At 36.5% G+C, this 20819-nt stretch overlaps 1 protein-coding gene and 1 long non-coding RNA gene across 3 annotated transcripts; one reads left to right on the top strand and one right to left on the bottom strand.

Annotated features, from left to right (window-relative positions):
• Positions 1 to 3913: 3913 nt before the first annotated feature.
• Positions 3914 to 4794, top strand: LOC128296548 (uncharacterized). The gene is made up of 2 exons (XR_008287172.1): positions 3914 to 3967; positions 4602 to 4794. It is a non-coding gene; the product is annotated as an uncharacterized LOC128296548 (long non-coding RNA).
• Positions 4795 to 18041: 13247 nt separating this feature from the next.
• LOC108467905 (ferritin-like catalase Nec2) lies at positions 18042 to 20476 on the bottom strand. 2 transcript variants are annotated; one of them, XM_017768722.2, is made up of 3 exons: positions 20080 to 20476; positions 19784 to 20009; positions 18042 to 18551 (listed from the first exon to the last, which is right to left on the bottom strand). In XM_017768722.2, exons 1-3 carry the CDS (start codon positions 20448 to 20450, stop codon positions 18159 to 18161), a joined length of 990 nt encoding a protein of 329 aa, XP_017624211.1. In that variant the 5' UTR covers positions 20451 to 20476; the 3' UTR covers positions 18042 to 18158. The 2 variants fall into 2 exon arrangements, with proteins under 2 accessions (XP_017624211.1, XP_052887861.1); XM_053031901.1 differs by having other exon boundaries at positions 19784 to 19994.
• Between the last annotated feature and the right edge of the window lie 343 nt (positions 20477 to 20819).

Raw genomic sequence — 20819 nt, 5'->3', positions numbered from 1 at the left:
GAAAATGACCTTGTTTCTACCGTGTTAATGAGCACCACCACTTCCTAAGGTAGCATCACCTCAAAATGTGCTAGCATCATTGCCTTTAATTTACAAAAATCATTAGATATAAAAAAATTCTTTTTTTTTTTAGAAGCCTGTCACTTCCTAAGGCGGCACCCATGTAAGTTTTCTAAATACATTGTATTTTCATGGGTATTTCTGGAGGTAAATGAAAAAATATATATTTTATTAATTTTTGGTGTCATCCCCTTTAATGGAGGCACCAAATTGGATTAAAAAAATATTTGTTGGTGCCGCCTCCTTCAATAGAGGCACCAATACCAATAACTTTTTTTCTTTCTAGTGTCACGGGCCAAAGTTCCAAACCCGTGACCATGGCACAAGATGCGCCCCATGGAGGTCAATCGATTAGATGGGGATCATTCAGCTCACAAGAACTGGCCCGATTCAAAGAATTGTTGGAGAAGCCTGTCAAATTGAAGCCTGGGTGGCCCAATAGCAAAGATATGGCAACTTAGGCTATTTTGGGCAACTAATCTTAAAAGATAGAGAGAATCATATCTTGTAAAGATTAGATTAGATTTGATAAGGTATATCTTGTAAATCCCTTAAATCATGGGATATCGTTAATCTCGTCCGTCGATTTAAATGTATCTTGACCGTCGGTTCTGGGGGAGCTCAACTATAAATAGAGAGCCTCCCCCTCATTTGTAAATCATCCATTGTATGTTGAATTCTTAAGAGTAATAGAATTCTTGGACATTTACTCAAACACCTTGTGTGCATTCTTTCTTGGGCTTTCTTTTGCTTATTTGTAGCTTTTTTTGGCACAATCGCTTCCGCTATACAAATTGGTGCCTTGGAGAAGTTCTTAAGGAACCCTCATCTTTGGGTGTAAAGGCTGACTTGGGCGAGTTTGGACGAGCAAATTGCCTAAGGCAGCAAAGATTGCGAGATGAAAGATCCATCCCCGTGACAAGTGGTATCCGAGCTATTGGTTCCAAGGCACTGTTGGGATGTCAAAAGAAGTTGTAGCGACGTAAAAATTTTAGCTTAGCTTGGTCGCTAATTGTGGCGATTTATTGAAAAAAAAGTGTGAAATTTGACGTTTGATTTTTGAAATAAACAGGGAGTCGCCACCGATCCTTTTTCCTAGGTGTGATCGGACACCTGTTAGATCTCTTATTAAAACAAATAAAAGCTGAGTTTAGGTCTACGTTAAAATCCAGAGAAAATTTAGGGTTCGGGAGTCGGTTACGCGCGAGGAAGGTATTAGCACCTTCGCAACGCCCAAAATTGGTATCTTATAAACAAGTGTTGTCTTAATTTTCAAAATTGCGAGTTCAAAGTAACATTGAATCGTGACCGAGTAAAACACGAGAAATTTCAAGCTTCGTTTTCTTTTGAGAAGGATATACCGTTTTAACACGATTCGATTGATATTCACCCAACATAGCGATGAAATCGATGACATAGTGTTTAAATCGGTACGTTGCCTTGCTTATTGAAATAAAAACACGAATAAGTATGTTCGAAACAATGTAAAGCAAATTAATAAATAAAAATAAGCAAAAAGACAGATCTAGAAGCGTATTGAAGCAAATATAAGTGTGACAATAATATTACAAACAATGAAGATACATGTGATGCTAGAATAAAACATGAAATAGAAGTAATGAATATATACTCATGATATTAAGAGTATGTATGTAAACTATATATAATGTTTGGAGTGTATACCTAAGATAGTAAAAATATAACTAGTAACAATAAAATATTTACATAATATATACATATATATATATATATATATATATATATAAAAACAATATTTAAAAGGTATATATATACGTATGATAAAACAAATGTATTAATATTAATAATAAATATAATAGGGTAAAAATAAATATATACACATAATATATAATAATATAGTACTAAGAATATATATATACATATACAATATAGTATTTAAAATATATACATAATATTTACATATATATAAAATAAATATTGAAAAATGTATGCACATAAGAAATATATACACCAATATATAATAATATAAAAAAGAAACAAATAATACAAAATATTGGAATGAAATGATGAAAACTACTATATATACATATACACGTATGTAATAATAGTATTAATAACAATAATAAGGATTATATAAAAATACATACCTGAGATAGCATGAGAAATGTAACGCCCCAATTTTTGGGAATTCTGTGAATGTTGACAAAATTTCATGCTTTAATTTTTGTCATTTGTGAGTGAAATTATGAAATAGGAGCTATGTGAAAATGTTTGAAAATGCTATAGGCTAAATTGAAGTGACCAAATAAATAGGAGTGCAAAATAGGAGGATTTGCATGACAAACCTCCCATTTTACATGAAGTGGCCAGCCATCATGTTGTTGTAGACAAAATGTACACTTGATATCCATAATTTATGGTACAAATTGATACAAATTGATAATAGGTTAAGTAAATGTTCAATGATAATAGGTTAGGTAAATGTTCCATGATAATGGGTTAGGTAAATGTTTCATGATAATGGGTTAGGTAAATGTTTCATGATAAGAATTTCATGTCTTTTGTATTAAAGAATTAAATGGATGAAATATGAAGTTTTATTAAAAGAAAAAGGGGTGAAAAGAACAAAGTTTTGTCCATCTTTGTTCATCATAGCTGAAAGTTAGAGAAGAGAAAGGAGAGGAGAAAACTCTTGAGTATTTGGTCATTAGGAGGAGGAAAATTGAAGGTAAGTTCTTGGTACCTTGCTTCTATTTTGAGGTTCATGAGTTCTTCTTGATTCTACCTTAACTCTTGAAGTATATTTTGATTTTTAGTTGTGTTGTGAGCATTTAGTCATGAATTAAAATGAAGGAAATGGTTGTTGTTTCATGTTCTTTTGATGAAAAATGGAAGATAGGTGAAGTTGAGCCAAACAAATGAGCATGCATGTGCCTTAGATGTTAAAGGAAAAATCAGCTAACATGTTGTGCTTTAAAATGATGAAATGGAGATTATACTTAAGTAAAATCATAGATATGTGATGATTGATTGGTGATATACATGTTTAAATAACATGCATGCAAGGTATGTGTGAAAGAGTGATTTGGTAATAAATCTGCTTGGGACAGCAGCAGTAACGTGACTTTGGAAAATCACCATAAATTGTGGGAGATGAATTAGAAGCTGAATAAATTATGTAATTAAAGCTTATTGAGTCTAGTTTCTAATGAAATAAACAAGAACATATTTTGAATTCTGTACAATGAGAAATTTGATTCGTAATGAAGAGTGGTCAGATTAGTCAAACAGTGAAACATGGGAAATTTTAAGAAAAATCTGGTATTGATTGGCGATACCAAAAATTCTGAAAATTTTATGGATAAAAGATATATGAGTCTATTTTCAGGGAAAATTAACGGCACTTGATTTGGAGTTTCGTAGCTCCAGTTATAAATAATTTAGTGACTGTTGCTCAGGAAGACAGCTTGCAGTGAAATTATGATTATGTGGTAAACATTGACAAAAATTTGTTAATGAGTTGCTTATTGATTTCTTATAAGCTTACTATGATCTGTAGGTGTGGTTGGCCGAATATTGTAAGGGGTTAATACATAGTTTGTATTTGAATAGTTAGATTAACGTGTTAGTAATCCAATTGTAGGCGGTTCGTGTGTGGATCTCGTCAAGATATCGTCAAAGCAAATGTGTAAATCGACACCCTTTCATAGACTAGATTGGCAAAAGCCGAAAAGCCGAAATGCCGAAAAGTCGATATTTTGGGAATTTGCGAGTGTGCGAATGCTCGTAAGATAGTTGGGTTTGTATATTTGGTAATCTAAAGTAATAAACTGCAGACGCTGCGATTTCAGACATTTTGATAATTTGGGCTTAATGGGCCAAAGATCGAGTTCATGGGCCAACGGGCCCAATTCGGTAAGTATGCGCGGTAAGTGTTCTGATAGTACGTAAATAGTTAGGATATGCATGAAAACGCTAAAAGTAGCTAAATTACTATAATACCCCTATGTATGAAAATTACCGTTATACCCCTAGGTGTAAAATTACCGTTATACCCCTAGGGTTAATTTTGACTGAAAAGCATGACGATCTGATTCTGTATGATGTATGCCATGATTATATATCTGTTGCATGGGGACATGGGTTATATTATGGAGGAAGCGTTCTGGTGGCTATGCCACAAATATCGATCCGGTGGCTCGCCACATATATTTGTTCTGGTGGCTCTGCCACGATTATCTCAGATCTGTGACTCGTCACATTATCTGTTCTGGTAGCCATGCTGCAACTTCTGTGCTGTGTAGCGGTTGGGTAGGTCGAGTTGTCTCCCCACATGGTGTAAGGTTGGTATGGGGGTGTATACGGTTGGATATGGTTGGGTTTCTGCATAAACATGTAATATCATTACGTTACGCTATGGGCCTATGGGCTTTATTCTCAATTACTTGCGGGCTAAGGCCAACTTATTCTATTTCTGTGGTTTGAGCTAATTTAGACTATGGTTGGGTTATTTTACACACTGAGTTTCCCCAAACTCACCCATTTTATTTTCATCCACGCAGGTAATCCCCAACCATAGTGGGCTTGGAGTTGTGAGAGAATTCGGAGTGGCCACCCATTCTGAAAGTTTGATTTTCTTCTGGTGAACTGGACATCCTTTTATTTACGTTTGAAGTTTTGGGTTTTTAAATGTAATAAGGCCGCTTAATTATTTTTGATGGTTTTAATATGTATTACTAAGATAGGTATTACTTATTTTAACTGTTGAAATTGGATAGCTTTAGGCACGTTTTCAAAAACAACAATTGATTTCAAAATAACACGACAACAAGCAAAGCTTCCGAATGAAAGTATTTTCCAAAATTAATCACTTTTCCTAAAATGACTTAATCAAATCGGTTTCCTAGAAATATCCATGACGTTAAGGTGTGGCAATGGTGGTATGCATGTCTAGGATTGGATTGAAGGAGCTTGGTACTTATGCGGTCCGATGGACTCACCACCTCTTTTCCGCTTTCCTACGGTGCATGACTTCCATTCACTTTAACCCTTAATGAATTATTCTTTTGAACATCAAGTACGACTTTCTGGACTTAGAATGAAATTTTTTTTTTTATATTTTTGATGTGGCATGCCGGATCTGGCCATAACTTTTGGGCCGGGTTTGGGGTGCTACATTTTATGGTATCAGAGCCTAGGTTACAACAACTCGGCTGTGGAATGGGTTTACAAAATTTAGATCTTTGAAAACAAAAATTTTATAAAGAAATGCGAAAAACTCGATTTTCAAAATCTAGATTTTAGAAAGTGGCATTCCGAATCTCCGACTCAAGCCTGTAAATATTACTCTGAACTCTTCTGAATATTTTTCTGAATTATCTGTCTGTACTGAAACCCTACTAGGATACTCTAGATAGGATGATTCTGAAACCATAGGAAAATCTGATAAGAGACTGAAACTGTAGCTAGACTTCGATTTTGCGAAAACAAACTTTGAAATTACTGTCTGATTCATAAAACATCTGTAATAAACACTGGAATATTGAATTGATGCATAAAAATTCGTAATCAAGATAAATCGATATGAGTACGAGAGCTACTCAGGGAAGAGGCCGTGGTCGAGGCCGAGGTAGTACTCAAGCTGGATCTTCGTCTTCTGAACACATACCCACTGGAGTAGCACGACCACTACCGACGGATGAGAATGGGCCGTATGATAGAGCCGCCGAGGATGATGCCCTGTCACAGGCAATGCTTCGTGTTCTGGAAAGGGTTGCCGGAGCAAGTTCGGGCAACGAAATTTATGGATCTATTTTTGAATGACTTCGGGACTAACGGAACAGAGATCTTTAGGGGTGTGTCTGGTATCGCCTCTAATGTGGCAGAATATTAGTTGGAGGCCACAGAACGAATTATGGATGACTTGGATTGCTCTGTGGAGCAGAAGCTGAAGGGAGCCGTATCGTTGCTACGGGACGAGGCTTACCAGTGGTGGCTCACTGTGAGAGAAGGAACCCCAACTGATAGGGTAACTTGGGAACTGTTTAAGATGGCCTTTAAAGGGAAGTATGTTGGGGCGAGTTATGTGGACGCCCGCAGAAAGAAATTCTTGAATCTGATGCAAGGAGGTAAAATAGTTACTGAGTACGAGGCCGAGTTTCTGAGGCTGAGCCGGTATGCCGTGGGCATAGTCGCTATGGAATATGAACGAAGTGTACGTTTCGAGGATGGTCTTAGAGTTGATCTTAAGGTGTTGATTGCTCCGTAGAGGGAGCGAGACTTTGCGGTTTTGGTGGAGAAGGCTAAGATAGCTGAAGAGGTAAAGCGTACTGAAAAGCAGAATCGGGAGAAGGATCGAAATCGTTTCCAGAGGGATTCAGGACCCTCGGATGGTGCAAACAAGATTATTAAGAGAGTAAGAGTGGAGGAACCAGTTCGAGCAGTGCCGATGAATGTGGACAGACCATCAATTTGTAGAGACTGTGGTAAGGTACATTTGGGCGAGTGTAGGAAACGCTCTGGTGCTTGTTTCCAATGTGGATCTATGGAGAATAGAGTACGGATCGCCTCGAAAGTCGATCGGTTTCAAGTTGCTGAACAGAGGATTGTTCAACCCGTAAGGGGTAGACCCCAACCACCGAGAGGATGTGGACAAGGTAGGGGTGGAAATGGAAACGGTCGAGGTCGGGGGGCACCTGGTAGGGGTGTCGAAAATCTTTGAAGCTCGACGACCACTTTGGTGTATCTGCAATGTCGTCGAGAGGAGGCGACATATCGGCGTCATAACTGGTACGTTCTTGGTTTCTGGTACGCCATATACTACTTTGGTGGATATTGGATCTACTCATTCCTATGTTGCATGTGCCATATCTGGGTTGTTGGGTGTGCACTCGAGAAGATGGTGAGTGGGGTATCGTGTTAAGTCCTTTAGGTCGTTCGGTTAGGGTAGACAAACTATATAGGATGTACCTTAGAAACTCAAGGCAAGGTTTTCCACGGAGATCGATGGAGTTACTGTTCAAGAGTTTGACCTCATTCGGGAATGGACCGGCTTGTTAAGCATAGGCGACTTTGGATTGTGCTGCAAAACGAATGGTGTTAAGGACCACAGAGAGTGAGGAGGTTATGATGATAGGCGAGCGAAGGGATTATTTGTCCAATGTGGTGTCAGCATTAAGAGTCGAAAAGTGGATTCGGAAAGGTTATGAGACCTATTTGGCATTTGTAAGTCAGTCGGAAGGGGAGGGATTGTCAATGGATAAGGTTAGGACCGTAAAGGAGTTCCAAGATGTTTTTCCGGAGGAGCTTCCAAGATTGCCTCCGAATCGAGAAGTTGAGTTTGGAATAGACTTGTTGCCTGGAATGGCGCCTGTGTCTATCGCACCGTATAGGATGGCACCGAAGGAGTTAGTAGAGTTAAATGCTCAAATTCAAGAGTTGTTGGATAGGGGCTTTATTAGGCCAAGCGTGTCTCCATGGGGAGCACCGGTGCTATTCGTGAAGAAGAAGGATGGTACAATGCGGATGTGCATTGATTATCGCCAGTTGAACAAACTGATAATTAAGAATAAGTATCCACTGCCAAGGATTGACGATCTATTTGACCAGATTAGAGGAGCTTCTGTATTTTCCAAGATCGACCTTCGATCTGGATATCATCAGTTAAGGGTCAAGGAGGCAGATATCCAAAAGACGACATTCAGGACTCGGTATGGTCATTACGAGTTTCGGTTATGCCATTTGGATCGATTTAACGCTCTGCGGCATTTATGGATCGATGAATCGTGTGTTCCAACCATTTTAGATCGGTTCGTAGTCGTCTTTATTGACGATATCCTGGTATATTCTGAAACTGAAGCGAAACATGATGAGCATCTCCGTATAGTGCTGCGAGTGTTAAGGGAGAAGGAACTCTTTGCCAAGTTCAGCAAGTGTGAATTTTGGTTGAGGGAGGTAACCTTCTTAGGACATGTGGTCTCTGCCGAAGGGATTAAGGTGGACCCTTGAAAGATTGAAGCAATTTTGGAGTGGAAGCCACCTAGGACGGTGTCAGAAATTCAAAGTTTCCTAGGACTGGCAGGATACTACAGAAGGTTTGTGGAAGGTTTTTTCTGTGATGCCAGCACCTCTGACAAAACACATAAGGAAAGGAGTACCATTTGTATGGACTAAGAAACAGCAGGAAGCTTTTGAGAAGTTGAAGAAAGTTCTAACTGAAGCACTTGTGTTAATTCAGCCGGAGTCTGGGAATGATTTTATTGTGTATAGTGACGCATCACACGTGGGTTTGGGCTGCGTGTTAATGCAAGAGGGCAAGGTGGTTGCATGTGCATCACGATAGCTTAAGCCTCATGAAGGAAACTATTTGACTCATGATTTAGAGTTGTCAGCAGTGATATTTGCACTTAAGATTTGGAGACATTACTTGTACGGAGAAAGGTGTATTATATACACTGACCATAAGAGTCTTAAGTATTTGTTGACTCAGAAGGAGCTGAACCTTAGGCAAAGGAGATGGATTGAGTTGCTTAAGGATTATGACTGTTCGATCGAGTATCACCCAAGCAAGGCTAGTGTGGTAGCCGATGCTCTAAGTCGTAAAGCTGTATCTGATCTGAGAGCAATGTTTGCTCGTCTGAGTCTGTATGATGATGGAAGTCTATTGGCTGAGTTGCAAGTGAGGCCAACCTGGGTGGATCAGATTAAGGAAAAATAGTTGAACGATGAGTTTTTGGTCGCTCATTTTCAACAAGTTAAGGAAGGGGAAACTTCTGAGTTTGGGAGCCAGAAGAGACGATGCAACAGCAATACCCTCATCTGTTTGGATTAGGTAAATTTCGAGGACGAAATTTCTTTAAGGAGGGTAGAGTTGTAACGCCCCAATTTTCGGGAATTCTGTGAATGTTGACAAAATTTCATGCTTTAATTTTTGTCATTTGTGAGTGAAATTATGAAATAGGAGCTATGTGAAAATGTTTGAAAATGCTATAGGCTAAATTGAAGTGACCAAATAAATAGGAGTGCAAAATAGGAGGATTTGCATGACAAACCTCCCATTTTACATGAAGTGGCCAGCCATCATGTTGTTGTAGACAAAATGTACACTTGATATCCATAATTTATGGTACAAATTGATACAAATTGATAATAGGTTAAGTAAATGTTCAATGATAATAGGTTAGGTAAATGTTCCATGATAATGGGTTAGGTAAATGTTTCATGATAATGGGTTAGGTAAATGTTTCATGATAAGAATTTCATGTCTTTTGTATTAAAGAATTAAATGGATGAAATATGAAGTTTTATTAAAAGAAAAAGGGGTGAAAAGAACAAAATTTTGTCCATCTTTGTTCATCATAGCTGAAAGTTAGAGAAGAGAAAGGAGAGGAGAAAACTCTTGAGTATTTGGTCATTAGGAGGAGGAAAATTGAAGGTAAGTTCTTGGTACCTTGCTTCTATTTTGAGGTTCATGAGTTCTTCTTGATTCTACCTTAACTCTTGAAGTATATTTTGATTTTTAGTTGTGTTGTGAGCATTTAGTCATGAATTAAAATGAAGGAAATGGTTGTTGTTTCATGTTCTTTTGATGAAAAATGGAAGATAGGTGAAGTTGAGCCAAACAAATGAGCATGCATGTGCCTTAGATGTTAAAGGAAAAATCAGCTAACATGTTGTGCTTTAAAATGATGAAATGGAGATTATACTTAAGTAAAATCATAGATATGTGATGATTGATTGGTGATATACATGTTTAAATAACATGTATGCAAGGTATGTGAAAGAGTGATTTGGTAATAAATCTGCTTGGGATAGCAGCAGTAACGTGACTTTGGAAAATCACCATAAATTGTGGGAGATGAATTAGAAGCTGAATAAATTATGTAATTAAAGCTTATTGAGTCTAGTTTCTAATGAAATAAACAAGAACATATTTTGAATTCTGTACAATGAGAAATTTGATTCGTAATGAAGAGTGTTCAGATTAGTCAAACAGTGAAACATGGGAAACTTTAAGAAAAATCTGGTATTGATTGGCCATACCAAAAATTCTGAAAATTTTATGGATAAAATATATATGAGTCTATTTTCAGGGAAAATTAACGGCACTTGATTTGGAGTTTCGTAGCTCCAGTTATAAATAATTTAGTGACTGTTGCTCAGGAAGACAGCTTGCAGTGAAATTATGATTATGTGGTAAACATTGACAAAAATTTGTTAATGAGTTGCTTATTGATTTCTTATAAGCTTACTATGATCTGTAGGTGTGGTTGGCCGAATATTGTAAGGGGTTAATACATAGTTTGTATTTGAATAGTTAGATTAACGTGTTAGTAATCCAATTGTAGGCGGTTCGTGTGTGGATCTCGTCAAGATATCGTCATAAAAATGTGTAAATCGACACCCTCTCATAGACTAGATTGGCAAAAGCGAAAAGTCGAAATGCCGAAAAGTCGATTATTTTGGGAATTTGCGAGTGTCTGAATGCTCTTAAGATAGTTGGGTTTGTATATTTGGTAATCTAAAGTAATAAACTGCGATGCGCGATTTCAGACATTTTGATAATTTGGGCTTAATGGGCCAAAGATCGAGTTCATAGGCCAACGCCCAATTCGTAAGTATCTTGTGATAAGTGTTCGATAGTACGTAAATAGTTAGGATATGCATGAAAACGTTAAAAGTAGCTAAATTACTATAATACCCCTATGTATGAAAATTATTTTATACCCCTAGGTGTAAAATTACCGTTATACCCCTAGGGTTAATTTTGACCAAAAGCATGACGATCGATTACGTATGATGTATGCCATGATTATATATCTGCTGCATGGGGACATGGGTTATATTATGGAGGAAGCGTTCGGTGGCTATGCCACAAATATTCGATCCGGTGGCTCGCCACATATATCTCTGATTCGGTGGCTCGCCACGATTATTCATATCTGTGACTCTGTCACATTATTCGCTCGCAGCCATGCTGCAAATTCGTGGTGTGTAGCGGTTGGGTGGGTCGAGTTGTCTCCCCACGGTGTAAGGTTGGTATGGGGTGTATACGGTTGGATATGGTTGGGTTTCGCATAAACATGTAATATCATTACGTTACGCTATGGGCCTATGGGCTTTATTCAATTACATTGCGGCTAAGGCCAACTTATTCTATTTCGTGGTTTGAGCTAATTTAGACTATGGTTGGGTTATTTTACACACTGAGTTTCCCCAAACTCACCCATTTTATTTTCATCCATGTAGGTAATCCCCAACCATAGTGGGCTTGGAGTTGTGAGGGAATTGAGTGGCCACCCATTCGAAAGTTTGATTTTCTTCCGTGAACTGGACATCCTTTTATTTACGTTTGAAGTTTTGGGTTTTAAATGTAATAAGGCCGCTTAATTATTTTTGATGGTTTTAATATGTATTACTAAGATAGGTATTACTTATTTTAACTGTTGAAATTGGATAGCTTTAGGCACGTTTTCAAAAACAACAATTGATTTCAAAATAACACGACAACAAGCAAAGCTTCCGCAATGAAAGTATTTTCCAAAATTAATCACTTTTCCTAAAATGACTTAATCAAATCGGTTTCCTAGAAATATCCATGACGTTAAGGTGTGGCAATGGCGTATGCATGTCAGGATTGGATCCGAAGGAGCTTGGTATAGCATCCGATGGACTCACCACCTCTTTTCCGGTTTCCTACCGGTGCACGACTTCCATTCACTCTAACCTTTAATGAATTTTTTTGAACATCAAGTACGATTTTCGGACTTAGAATGAAATTTTTTTTTACGCTTTTGATGTGGCATGCGGATCCGCCATAACTTCGGCGGGTTTGGGGTGCTACAAGAAATGTACACATAAATTAGCATATGAAACTAACTAATAGAGTATAGACATATACATATATATAATAAAAATGTATGTACCCAATAAAATAAGAAAATGATACATTTATGATAAGTACATGAAAACATCTATACATATATGTAAACTATAACAATAACATTAAAAGTAAGTAATAATAGTGAAAATAATAAGAATAATATGGTATTAAGAGTATAAGAATATAATATTGAGAGTATATGTACATATAATAAAACACACTAAAATTAATACTAATAATAAGGATAATATAGAAAAATATATATATGAAATAGTACAAAATGTATAACTAATGGTATTGAAATATATACATAATAATAGTATTACAAAGTGTACACATAGCATTAAAAATATATACATAATATGGCGATGAAAAATACATACGTAATATAGTATTAAAATATTTACATAACATTTACATATTAGAGATAATAATGTTGAAAGTACCTATTAATAATATTATACAAATATAATAATAATTAATAATAATAATAACAATAATAGCAATAATAATAAAGATACAAGAGAAATTATGACATAATAATAAGGTAAGGAAAGTAAAATATAATATATTAAATATAATAAGTATAATAGTAAATATAATAATGTTAAAAAATATCATACATAAAGAGTATATATATACATATATAATAAAATATACACTAATATTTATAAATGATAATCAAATAATATTTAAAATGAAACAAAATAACGAAAATAATACGAAAATAAACTAAAATCTAAAAAAGGACTAAATTTTGAACAAAAACAAAGTTCTGGGGCAATTTTAAAGAGAAATAAAGAAAAAGGATCGAAATGTCATATGCGCATAACCTAGGAGGACTAAAATAGAAAATATTCCTTCCCATTAAAACACAACATATCAGTGGGGACTAAATTGAAAAGTGCGACAACTTCCTGGGGCAAATTTAAAAATAATAAAAAACTTGATTGCAAAGGCTTGAAAAAACGGAGGGGCTAAAAGTGCAATTAGCCCCTCCAATGAAAAACATGACGATCCTTGGAGCGGGTCGGGTCAACAAACGGGTTAGGCTGAAACGTCGTTTTAGGGCTTAAGTGTAGCCCTCAAAACGACGTCGTTTTGGAGGGCTATAAATAGGCCCATTTTCAGAAAAAAAAATCATTTGAAGGGAGAAAAGAAAAAAAAAGAAAGGAGAGGAAGAGAGAGGAGGGAGAGGGGAAAGGAGAGAGGGGGGCTGTCGGCCAAGGTCGGTCATCCGGTCCGATCACGGACCGTCACGGCGTCGGCAAGACCGCCACCGCTGCAGTGGTGGAAAAAGGTAATTTTTTTTTGTACGTTTTATAATATTATTCCTTTATTTATTTTTATGTATTTACAGATACAGAAGAACTGATTTCGAAAATAAAATGAAAAAAATAAAAAATTCACCTTAGGTTTTAGTTTGATTTGATGCTATTCTACTGCTTTGATGTTTGGAATTATTCTTGTATTTGTTCTGCTAGTGTTTAAAACAAAGAAAAATCCTTTGTATTCATAGCAAAAATTCCCCCCTTTTGTTTTGATTTCTTCTCGGCTTTATACCCGATTACAACAGTAGAAAAATATTATTTTTCTTTGTCATTCTCTATTTGTCTGCTTCTGTCTTGGTGCTTGCTTCACTTTGCAGGTGTCAGATGACCCTCAGAGGCGTGGTGGCATGCATGGTGGCTCCGCATGCGAGGGGCGTGGTGGCCGACATGGTGGCATGGAGAGCTGGGGCGCCAGGGTATGGGGTTGATGGCTGGTATCAGAACAAGTGGAAGCCGAAAATGGGGCTAGGGTTTCGGTTGTAAATGGGCTAGTTTAGGTAGGCTTGGGTAGGTTTAGTTTGGGTTAATTTGTATTGCGTTTTAAGGGGTTTGAGTAATTGGGTTGTATTTGGGCCAAAATTGGCCTGCAATTGAAGTTATTGATCAGAATAAGCCAATGCAGACCCGTAGGAGGGGTAGAAAAGCAAGTTGCTCAAGGGACATGCTGTCAGTGTTGGAAAATCGAGTTGTTAATCTCGAGGAGTCTTTCGGGAACATGAAGGAGACGCTTGAGTTGGTCGAGGGACGTACAGATGGGTTTGACTCAATAGAGGAGCAACTCAGAGATTTTGTGTTGGATTCTCTCAGTGCCAATGTAGAAAAGCTGAATGAGTTAGTGAACTCCACTACGGAAAAGCTGGCAAAGAGGGATGAGAATCTCGAGGATATGATGTTAGCCATGAAGAAAGAAATCGAAGAGCTTAAAAGGGAGCTCACGATTTATAAAGCTGCTTTGATTAATGGGATGTTATCTTCAAAGCCGAAGCAACAAGCAATGGATGTTCCCAAACTGAAGTTTAAAGGTGCAACGTCCGCAAGAGACGTGGACAACTTTTTGTGGGAAATAGAGCAATACTTCCGAGCGATGGGCATCGAAGATGATACAATTAAGGTAAACACAGCCTCAATCTATTTTACTGATGTGGCTCTCTTGTGGTGGCGTCGTAGGTCCACGGATGAGAAACGTGGAGGGAACGCAATTGGGACTTGGGAGGAGTTCCAAAGAGAGTTGAAGAAGCAGTTTTACCCACAGTATGCCGATAATGAGGCTCAGGCTAAATTGCACCGTCTTACGCAACAAGGCACTGTTCGGGAGTATGTTCCGGCATTTAGTGAGTAGATGCTTCAAATCTCCGACTTGAGTGAGAAAGAAGCGTTCTATTGGTTCGAGGATGGGTTAAAACCGTAGGCAAAACAAGAGTTGCGTAGGTAAGGGATCACCGAACTTACTGTAGCCATGGCTGAAGCAGAGTCCTTTGTTGAACTTGGTCTAACGAAAGACAAGTTTGAATCATCTCAGCTCAATGGAAAAGGCAATAGTGAGAGAAACCATGAGGAAGATGAAGAGGGACATAGCAATGATGGCCACAGTAATGATAGCACAAGTGGCAATGAGAAACCGCGATGTGCGAATCGGGGAACTGATAGCACAAGTGGCAATGAGAGACCACGAGATACGAAGCGGGAATCCAACAACCCAAGGGACAAAGGGAAGAGAATAAAATACTTCCTTTGTCAAGGACCACACATGTTGCGAAAATGTTCGAAGAGATCAATGATGTCGACTATCCAAATGAAAGTTGAGCCGAAAGAAGAGGAGAAGCCTATGGAGGGAAGAACATCGAGGGTTGGTTCGATGGTTCTTATTCCCAAAAAAAAAAAAGAATAATAGAGAGGGGTTGATGTTTGTGGACATCAACATTGCGGGTCAGAAGCGGAGTGCTCTTATTGATACGGGAGCGTCGGACTTGTTCATATCAGAAAAGGCTGCCAAGAAGCTTGGTCTATCGATTAGGAAATTGAATAAGAAGATCAAGACAGTAAATTCTGAGGAGGCCCTAACTGTGGGAGTAGCTCGTAATGTGGAGCTACAAATCGGCGAATGGAAAGGCAATGAAGATTTTGAGGTAATCCAATTAGATGATTTCGATTATGTGCTTGGTTTAAACTTCTTTGATAGGATTCAGATAGTTTTGTTTCCATGGGCCGATAAAATCCATATTGTCATTGGGCCGTCATCAAAGATTGTTGTGCCAGTGCATCGAGATATGAAAGTTAGGACCAAGGTGTTGTCGTCAATCCAACTAATCGAAGATGTTTTGTATAGGAGAAGCGTTAACTCGATAGAGCGGAAAGCTACAAAAGCCCCTTCGAAAAAGTTAGTGGAGCGTGAGTTTGATATGAGACCTGTGGAGTCGACTGTGAAGACGTCACTTTTGGGGAAGGTGGATTGTGCATCAGACTTCGATGAGAAAGAAGAAATACAAAAGCAGTCGAGAAGAGTGAATGTCGTGAGTAAGGTACATTGCAAACACACTGATAGTGTTTTGATTCCTGACTTGTTGGCTTAGCAAGATCATAAGAGCCCTTTCAAAGTTCGTAAGCAAAAAGGCCGAGGGACTGTGGGCGGAACAAAGCCAAGATGTGCGAATCGAAGGGATTCCAATGGGACCAAGTCAGAATTGGGGCAAGTTAAAGTGGAGACTTCTTGCCAAAGAGAGGTACCCACGAGTGCAACGGTTCAAGTTAAGAGGTGACGAAAGCCGAGGCAAAGGTTCCGAAGAAAGGAACAACCTGATTGCAAGGCAAGTCGGGAAGAAGTTAAGGCAACGAGAGAGTTTCGAGATGAATCAAGTCAGTGCCATTCGGAAGTCGCAACGAGGGCGTTGCAAGAATGGGTGGGGGAGAATGTCACGGACCAAAGTTCCAAGCTCGTGACCATGACACAAGATGCGCTCCATGGAGGTCGATCGATTAGATGGGGATCATTCAGCCCACAAGAACTAGCCCGATTCAAAGAATTGTTAGAGAAGCCTAGGTGGCCCAATAGCGAAGATATGGAAACTTAGGCTATTTTGGGCAACTAATATTAAAAGATAGAGAGAATCATATCTCGTAAAGATTAGATTAGATTTGATAAGGCATATCTTGTAAATCCTTTAAATCATGGGATATCATTAATCTCATCCGTCGATGTAAATGTATCTTGACCGTCGGTTCTGGGGAAGCTCAACTATAAATAGAGAGCCTCCCCCTCATTTGTAAACCATCCATTGTATGTTGAATTCTTAAGAGTAATAGAATTCTTGGGCATTTACTCAAACACCTTGTGTGCATTCTTTCTTTGGCTTTCTTTTACTTATTTGTAGCTTTTTTTGGCACAATCGCTTCCGCTATATAAATTGGTGTCTTGGAGGAGTTCTTAAGGAACCCTCATCTTTGGGTGTAAAGACTAACTTGGGCGAGTTTGGATGAGCAAATTGCCTAAGGCCGCACGGATTGCGAGACGAAAGGTCTATTCTCGTGACACTAGTGCTTACTCCATATGTGACGGCACTATAAATTATTTTTAGAATTTTTTGGTGCCGCCACTTTACATCGAGTCACCAAAAAAGGTTAGAAAAAATTCTTGGTCCCTACTTTGGATGTGGCGGCACAAGGATTTTTTTTTGAATTTTTTGGTCCCCGAGTCACCAAAAATAGTAAAAAAAAATTCCCTCGGTCCTTACTCCAGATGTCTTTTGAAACTTTCAGTCCCATCACTTCATATAGAGTCCCCAGAATAAGTAACTCAATATTTTGGCACCAGAATTTATCGGCATGAGTATCAGATTATATGGAACAATACATTTTTCTCATCAACTAAACATTTTTTCCTTCCACTGATTGTATTTTATATATATAACTAACAGATTAAATATTGCTTAACACAATAACATTTCAAATATTGTTTAACACAATTAAAATTCAATTAAAAAAATTATTGGTGTCACCACATCTAGACCAGGGACCAAGAAATTTTATTTTTTACTTTTTTGGTGACTCTATGTGAAGTGGCAGCACAAAATATTCCAAAAAAAAAAAAAATGGTACAACAACATCTAGAGTAGGCACTAGAGAGAATTTTTTTTATTGGTATTGGTCCCTATATTGAAGGAGGTGGCACCAACATATATATTTTTAATCCAATTTAGTGTCTCCATTGAAGAAGGCGAAATCAAAAATTAATAATATATATTTTTTTCATTTATATTCGAAAATATTAGTGAAAATACAATGTATTTAGAAAACATATATAGGTACCGTGCCGCCTTGAGAATTGGCAGCACAAAAAAAATAATTTTTTACATCTAATAATTTTTGTAATTATGAGACAATAATTTTGTCACATTTTGATGTGGTGCAGCCTTAAGAAATGGCTGCACTCATTGATACCTTAAAAATAAGGTCATTTTATAAATAAATTGATACTAAAATCATTTTCATAAATTTTTTATATTATTGGGTTATTTATCTAAAAAAGCCATATTTTAAATAAGGATAAAGTAGTTTTCTAGAATGTCTTGGTGATACACGTTTATGCTCTGTCTCTATATATATTGGGTAATTAAGTAATTTTCTTTTTGTTTTTTTTTTATTTTCCTTAGTAGTGAAAGCAATCGTACGTTAAACCAAAAAATGAAAAATGAAGTGAATGGTTAAAAATGGGTTGCGTTTAGAATTAGATTAAAGTAAAATGGAAAATATGCTTCATATATATATATATATATATATATATATATAAATACTAGTTTCATGCAAGCAATACATTAAGTCTCCTTGGAGATTATTATTCAAATCAATTATAAACAAAGCATTCGTCTTAAATTATATTAAAACATAATCTTAGAGTTTTTAAATAAATCAATTCACAGTCCTCTGAGTTGATCATTATAGAGGTATTCTCTAGCAATTCTCCCATTGGCACCTTTAGGAAAGAACCCACCTGGCCTATGCTCGTTACCGGTACTGTACACAATCCTTAGAATTTCTTGCGGTGTTCTCGGGTAAGAGAGCGAATTCGGGTCTGCCGACAGCACGTTGCTGGTGGTTCGATTCTCGGCACCGAGCTCCTTGGGTACTATTAGGCCTTCATCCTTGATACCACACTTGCCTAGCTCGTTCCTTAGCCCCGAGATCATGTTTGTGAATTCAACCACTGTTATGTCGTACGGTTCCACTTTTTCATCACCTTTCTTATATAACCATTCTCTTGTAACTGCATCTTGTCCAGCTTCCACTCCCAACAACCCTGCAACCAACTATATGACATCGGAAAACATCAATTAAGCTTCTGATCTAAAGTCAAAGAGATTTGGCTTGAATAGAGGATATCGTAAGTAATTTAAGGTTAAATTGATTTATAATCATATTAATAAGTCCGAATCATATGTAGGTAGAGATAAAGTAGCGGATTATATTACATATTTTAAAGGAGAATAACATATAGACAAAATTCAAAAATTATAATTGATATTTTTAAAGTCAAACTTTTTAAATTTTAACCTCAATTATTTTAATTAATTAGATTTTATAATATATATATATATTTTAAAAGCCACTTGATTGGAATTTTATATATATATTTTAAATTTGCATAACAATAAAAGCTCAAAGTTGATAAATCTTAATTATTAAAAGTCAAAATGTGACAAATTTAGTGAACAGGGCTTTCACCTCCTTAACTAAATAAAAATATTGCTTTCTGGCCCCTCCAAAAAATCGAGACATTCAATTTAAATCTCTTTAGTCTATGATTAAATAGAAAACTTGTATTTTTTGCTGCTCTATAAAATTATTAGTTTAATTTAGGTCTTTTTATAACAAAATGTTTAGCTTTTAACTCTCCCAAAATTTTGTAAGGCCCTTAAACAAATTCCTAACACCACCCCTAGTGGCAAAGTTGGCACCAAAGATAGTGGTCCAACCCTTGGTAATCCATCTTCTTCCCAATTTTGTAATAATTCTTAAAAAAAAAAAAACGTTTTAATTGGGTCCATCATGATAAAAGAACTTATCATGCCATAAACTTATATAAATAATCTAACAGAAATTAGAATATGATACCATAAAATATCTAACATAAAAAAATTAACTATATATTAATTTCATGAAATTTTGTGTAATTTTATACATGAAATTTTAATTTGATTCAGTTTCCACAAATCACTATCAACATTTTTGAATTAGCACCATTTTATCTTGATATATTGTATACGCATACAATTATATAAATTCAATATGAAAATAAATGTATGTATTCATTTATTTAAATGTGTACAATTGAATAAAATCGAAGTTTCATGTATACATATGAAACAAAATTCATATATAAATTTGATACTTATCCCAAAAAGAATTATCAATTTAAGAAAAATGAAGTTACTTAGAACTGCAATAACACAAACTACTTAAAATTAAATCCATTCAAGATTTAACCAATATGATTAATATATCCTTTATGTCCGTTTTAAGGATAGAAGTTTTTATTTACCTGTTTTGAAGAGAATCTTTTGAGGCAAGGGGTTGTACCAACATAGCCATTGAGTCCCACATAGGGGATAGCATATACTGCTAGCATATACTTGATGGGATCTTCATAAGGATCAAATGGAGGATCCAAATTGTACCCTGCTGCTTTATCAAATAATTTTGCAAAGTTTTGAGAGCTAATATCAATCAAAGGCCTTGGAATCCCACCGGTTCTTCTCACAATTTCCCTACCAAGGTAACCCCACATCTATAAAACCTTAATCATCAAATTTATATATTTTCGTCCAGAAAACTTACCTGTTATGACCGATTTCTTGATAACCGAATTCCTCGATGATTCGACGAGTAAGGTAGTCAAGATTGGCCCGTCTGCCACCGATCGGAGGTGGTCCGCCTTTAGCAAGTTCGGGTTCAAAGGCGTCGAGGCCTTTGCCAAGTGCACCATGCAAGAAGAACTCAGCTTCAAGGAACTCTAAGTTTTGAGCAAAATGAAATCGATCATTGTCATCGGCATCAATAGGCTCGCAATCACCGGGGCAAGAAGGGGTTGTTGTTGCCATGAATTGTAATGGAAATAGGAAGAGAAGTATAGCACAGCAAAGTGTTGATGGAGTAGCCATTTTTCTATAACCAAATTTGTTACTTAAAATTTTGTTTCCTTCCTGCATGAAATGAAAGGACCACTAGCTATATATATAATATTTTTTGTTTAAAGGGTAACTAGACATTTGCATAGGTTAGTAGTTTGGATCATTTTTCCTATTCAAACTATATCAGATTAAATTTTAGGCGGGATGATAAATTTAGTCATTAACATTTACATATTTTGTTAATTTTGGTCTTTATTCTTTTTTTAGCTAAAATTTATCCTCAACCTTTTAAAAACTCAAATTGTTGTTCTTTTAACGAAAACACTGACCATAAACTTAACAACATGCATGCAATCTATGTGTATTCTATTTTTTTAAAATTATTTATTAACATGACATATAAGATAAATAGTGACATATTAATATAAAGTACACATGGGATACTAG

Source organism: Gossypium arboreum, chromosome 8 (assembly GCF_025698485.1).
Source record: "Gossypium arboreum isolate Shixiya-1 chromosome 8, ASM2569848v2, whole genome shotgun sequence".
NCBI lineage: Eukaryota > Viridiplantae > Streptophyta > Magnoliopsida > Malvales > Malvaceae > Gossypium > Gossypium arboreum.
Note: the sequence above shows the minus strand (reverse complement) of the source record. Positions and strands in the feature narration are given on the sequence as shown.

What these genes read in the sequence shown, in the direction of transcription:
- LOC108467905 (XM_017768722.2), bottom strand. Translation starts at nt 20,450, where the DNA reads ATGCAGGAAGGAAACAAAATTTTAAGTAACAAATTTGGTTATAGAAAA. An exon ending in CAAGAAATCGGTCATAACAG is followed by an intron (nt 20,010 to 20,079) that starts GTAAGTTTTCTG and finishes TTACCTTGGTAG; the next exon opens with GGAAATTGTGAGAAGAACCG. An exon ending in AAAGATTCTCTTCAAAACAG is followed by an intron (nt 18,552 to 19,783) that starts GTAAATAAAAAC and finishes GATGTCATATAG; the next exon opens with TTGGTTGCAGGGTTGTTGGG.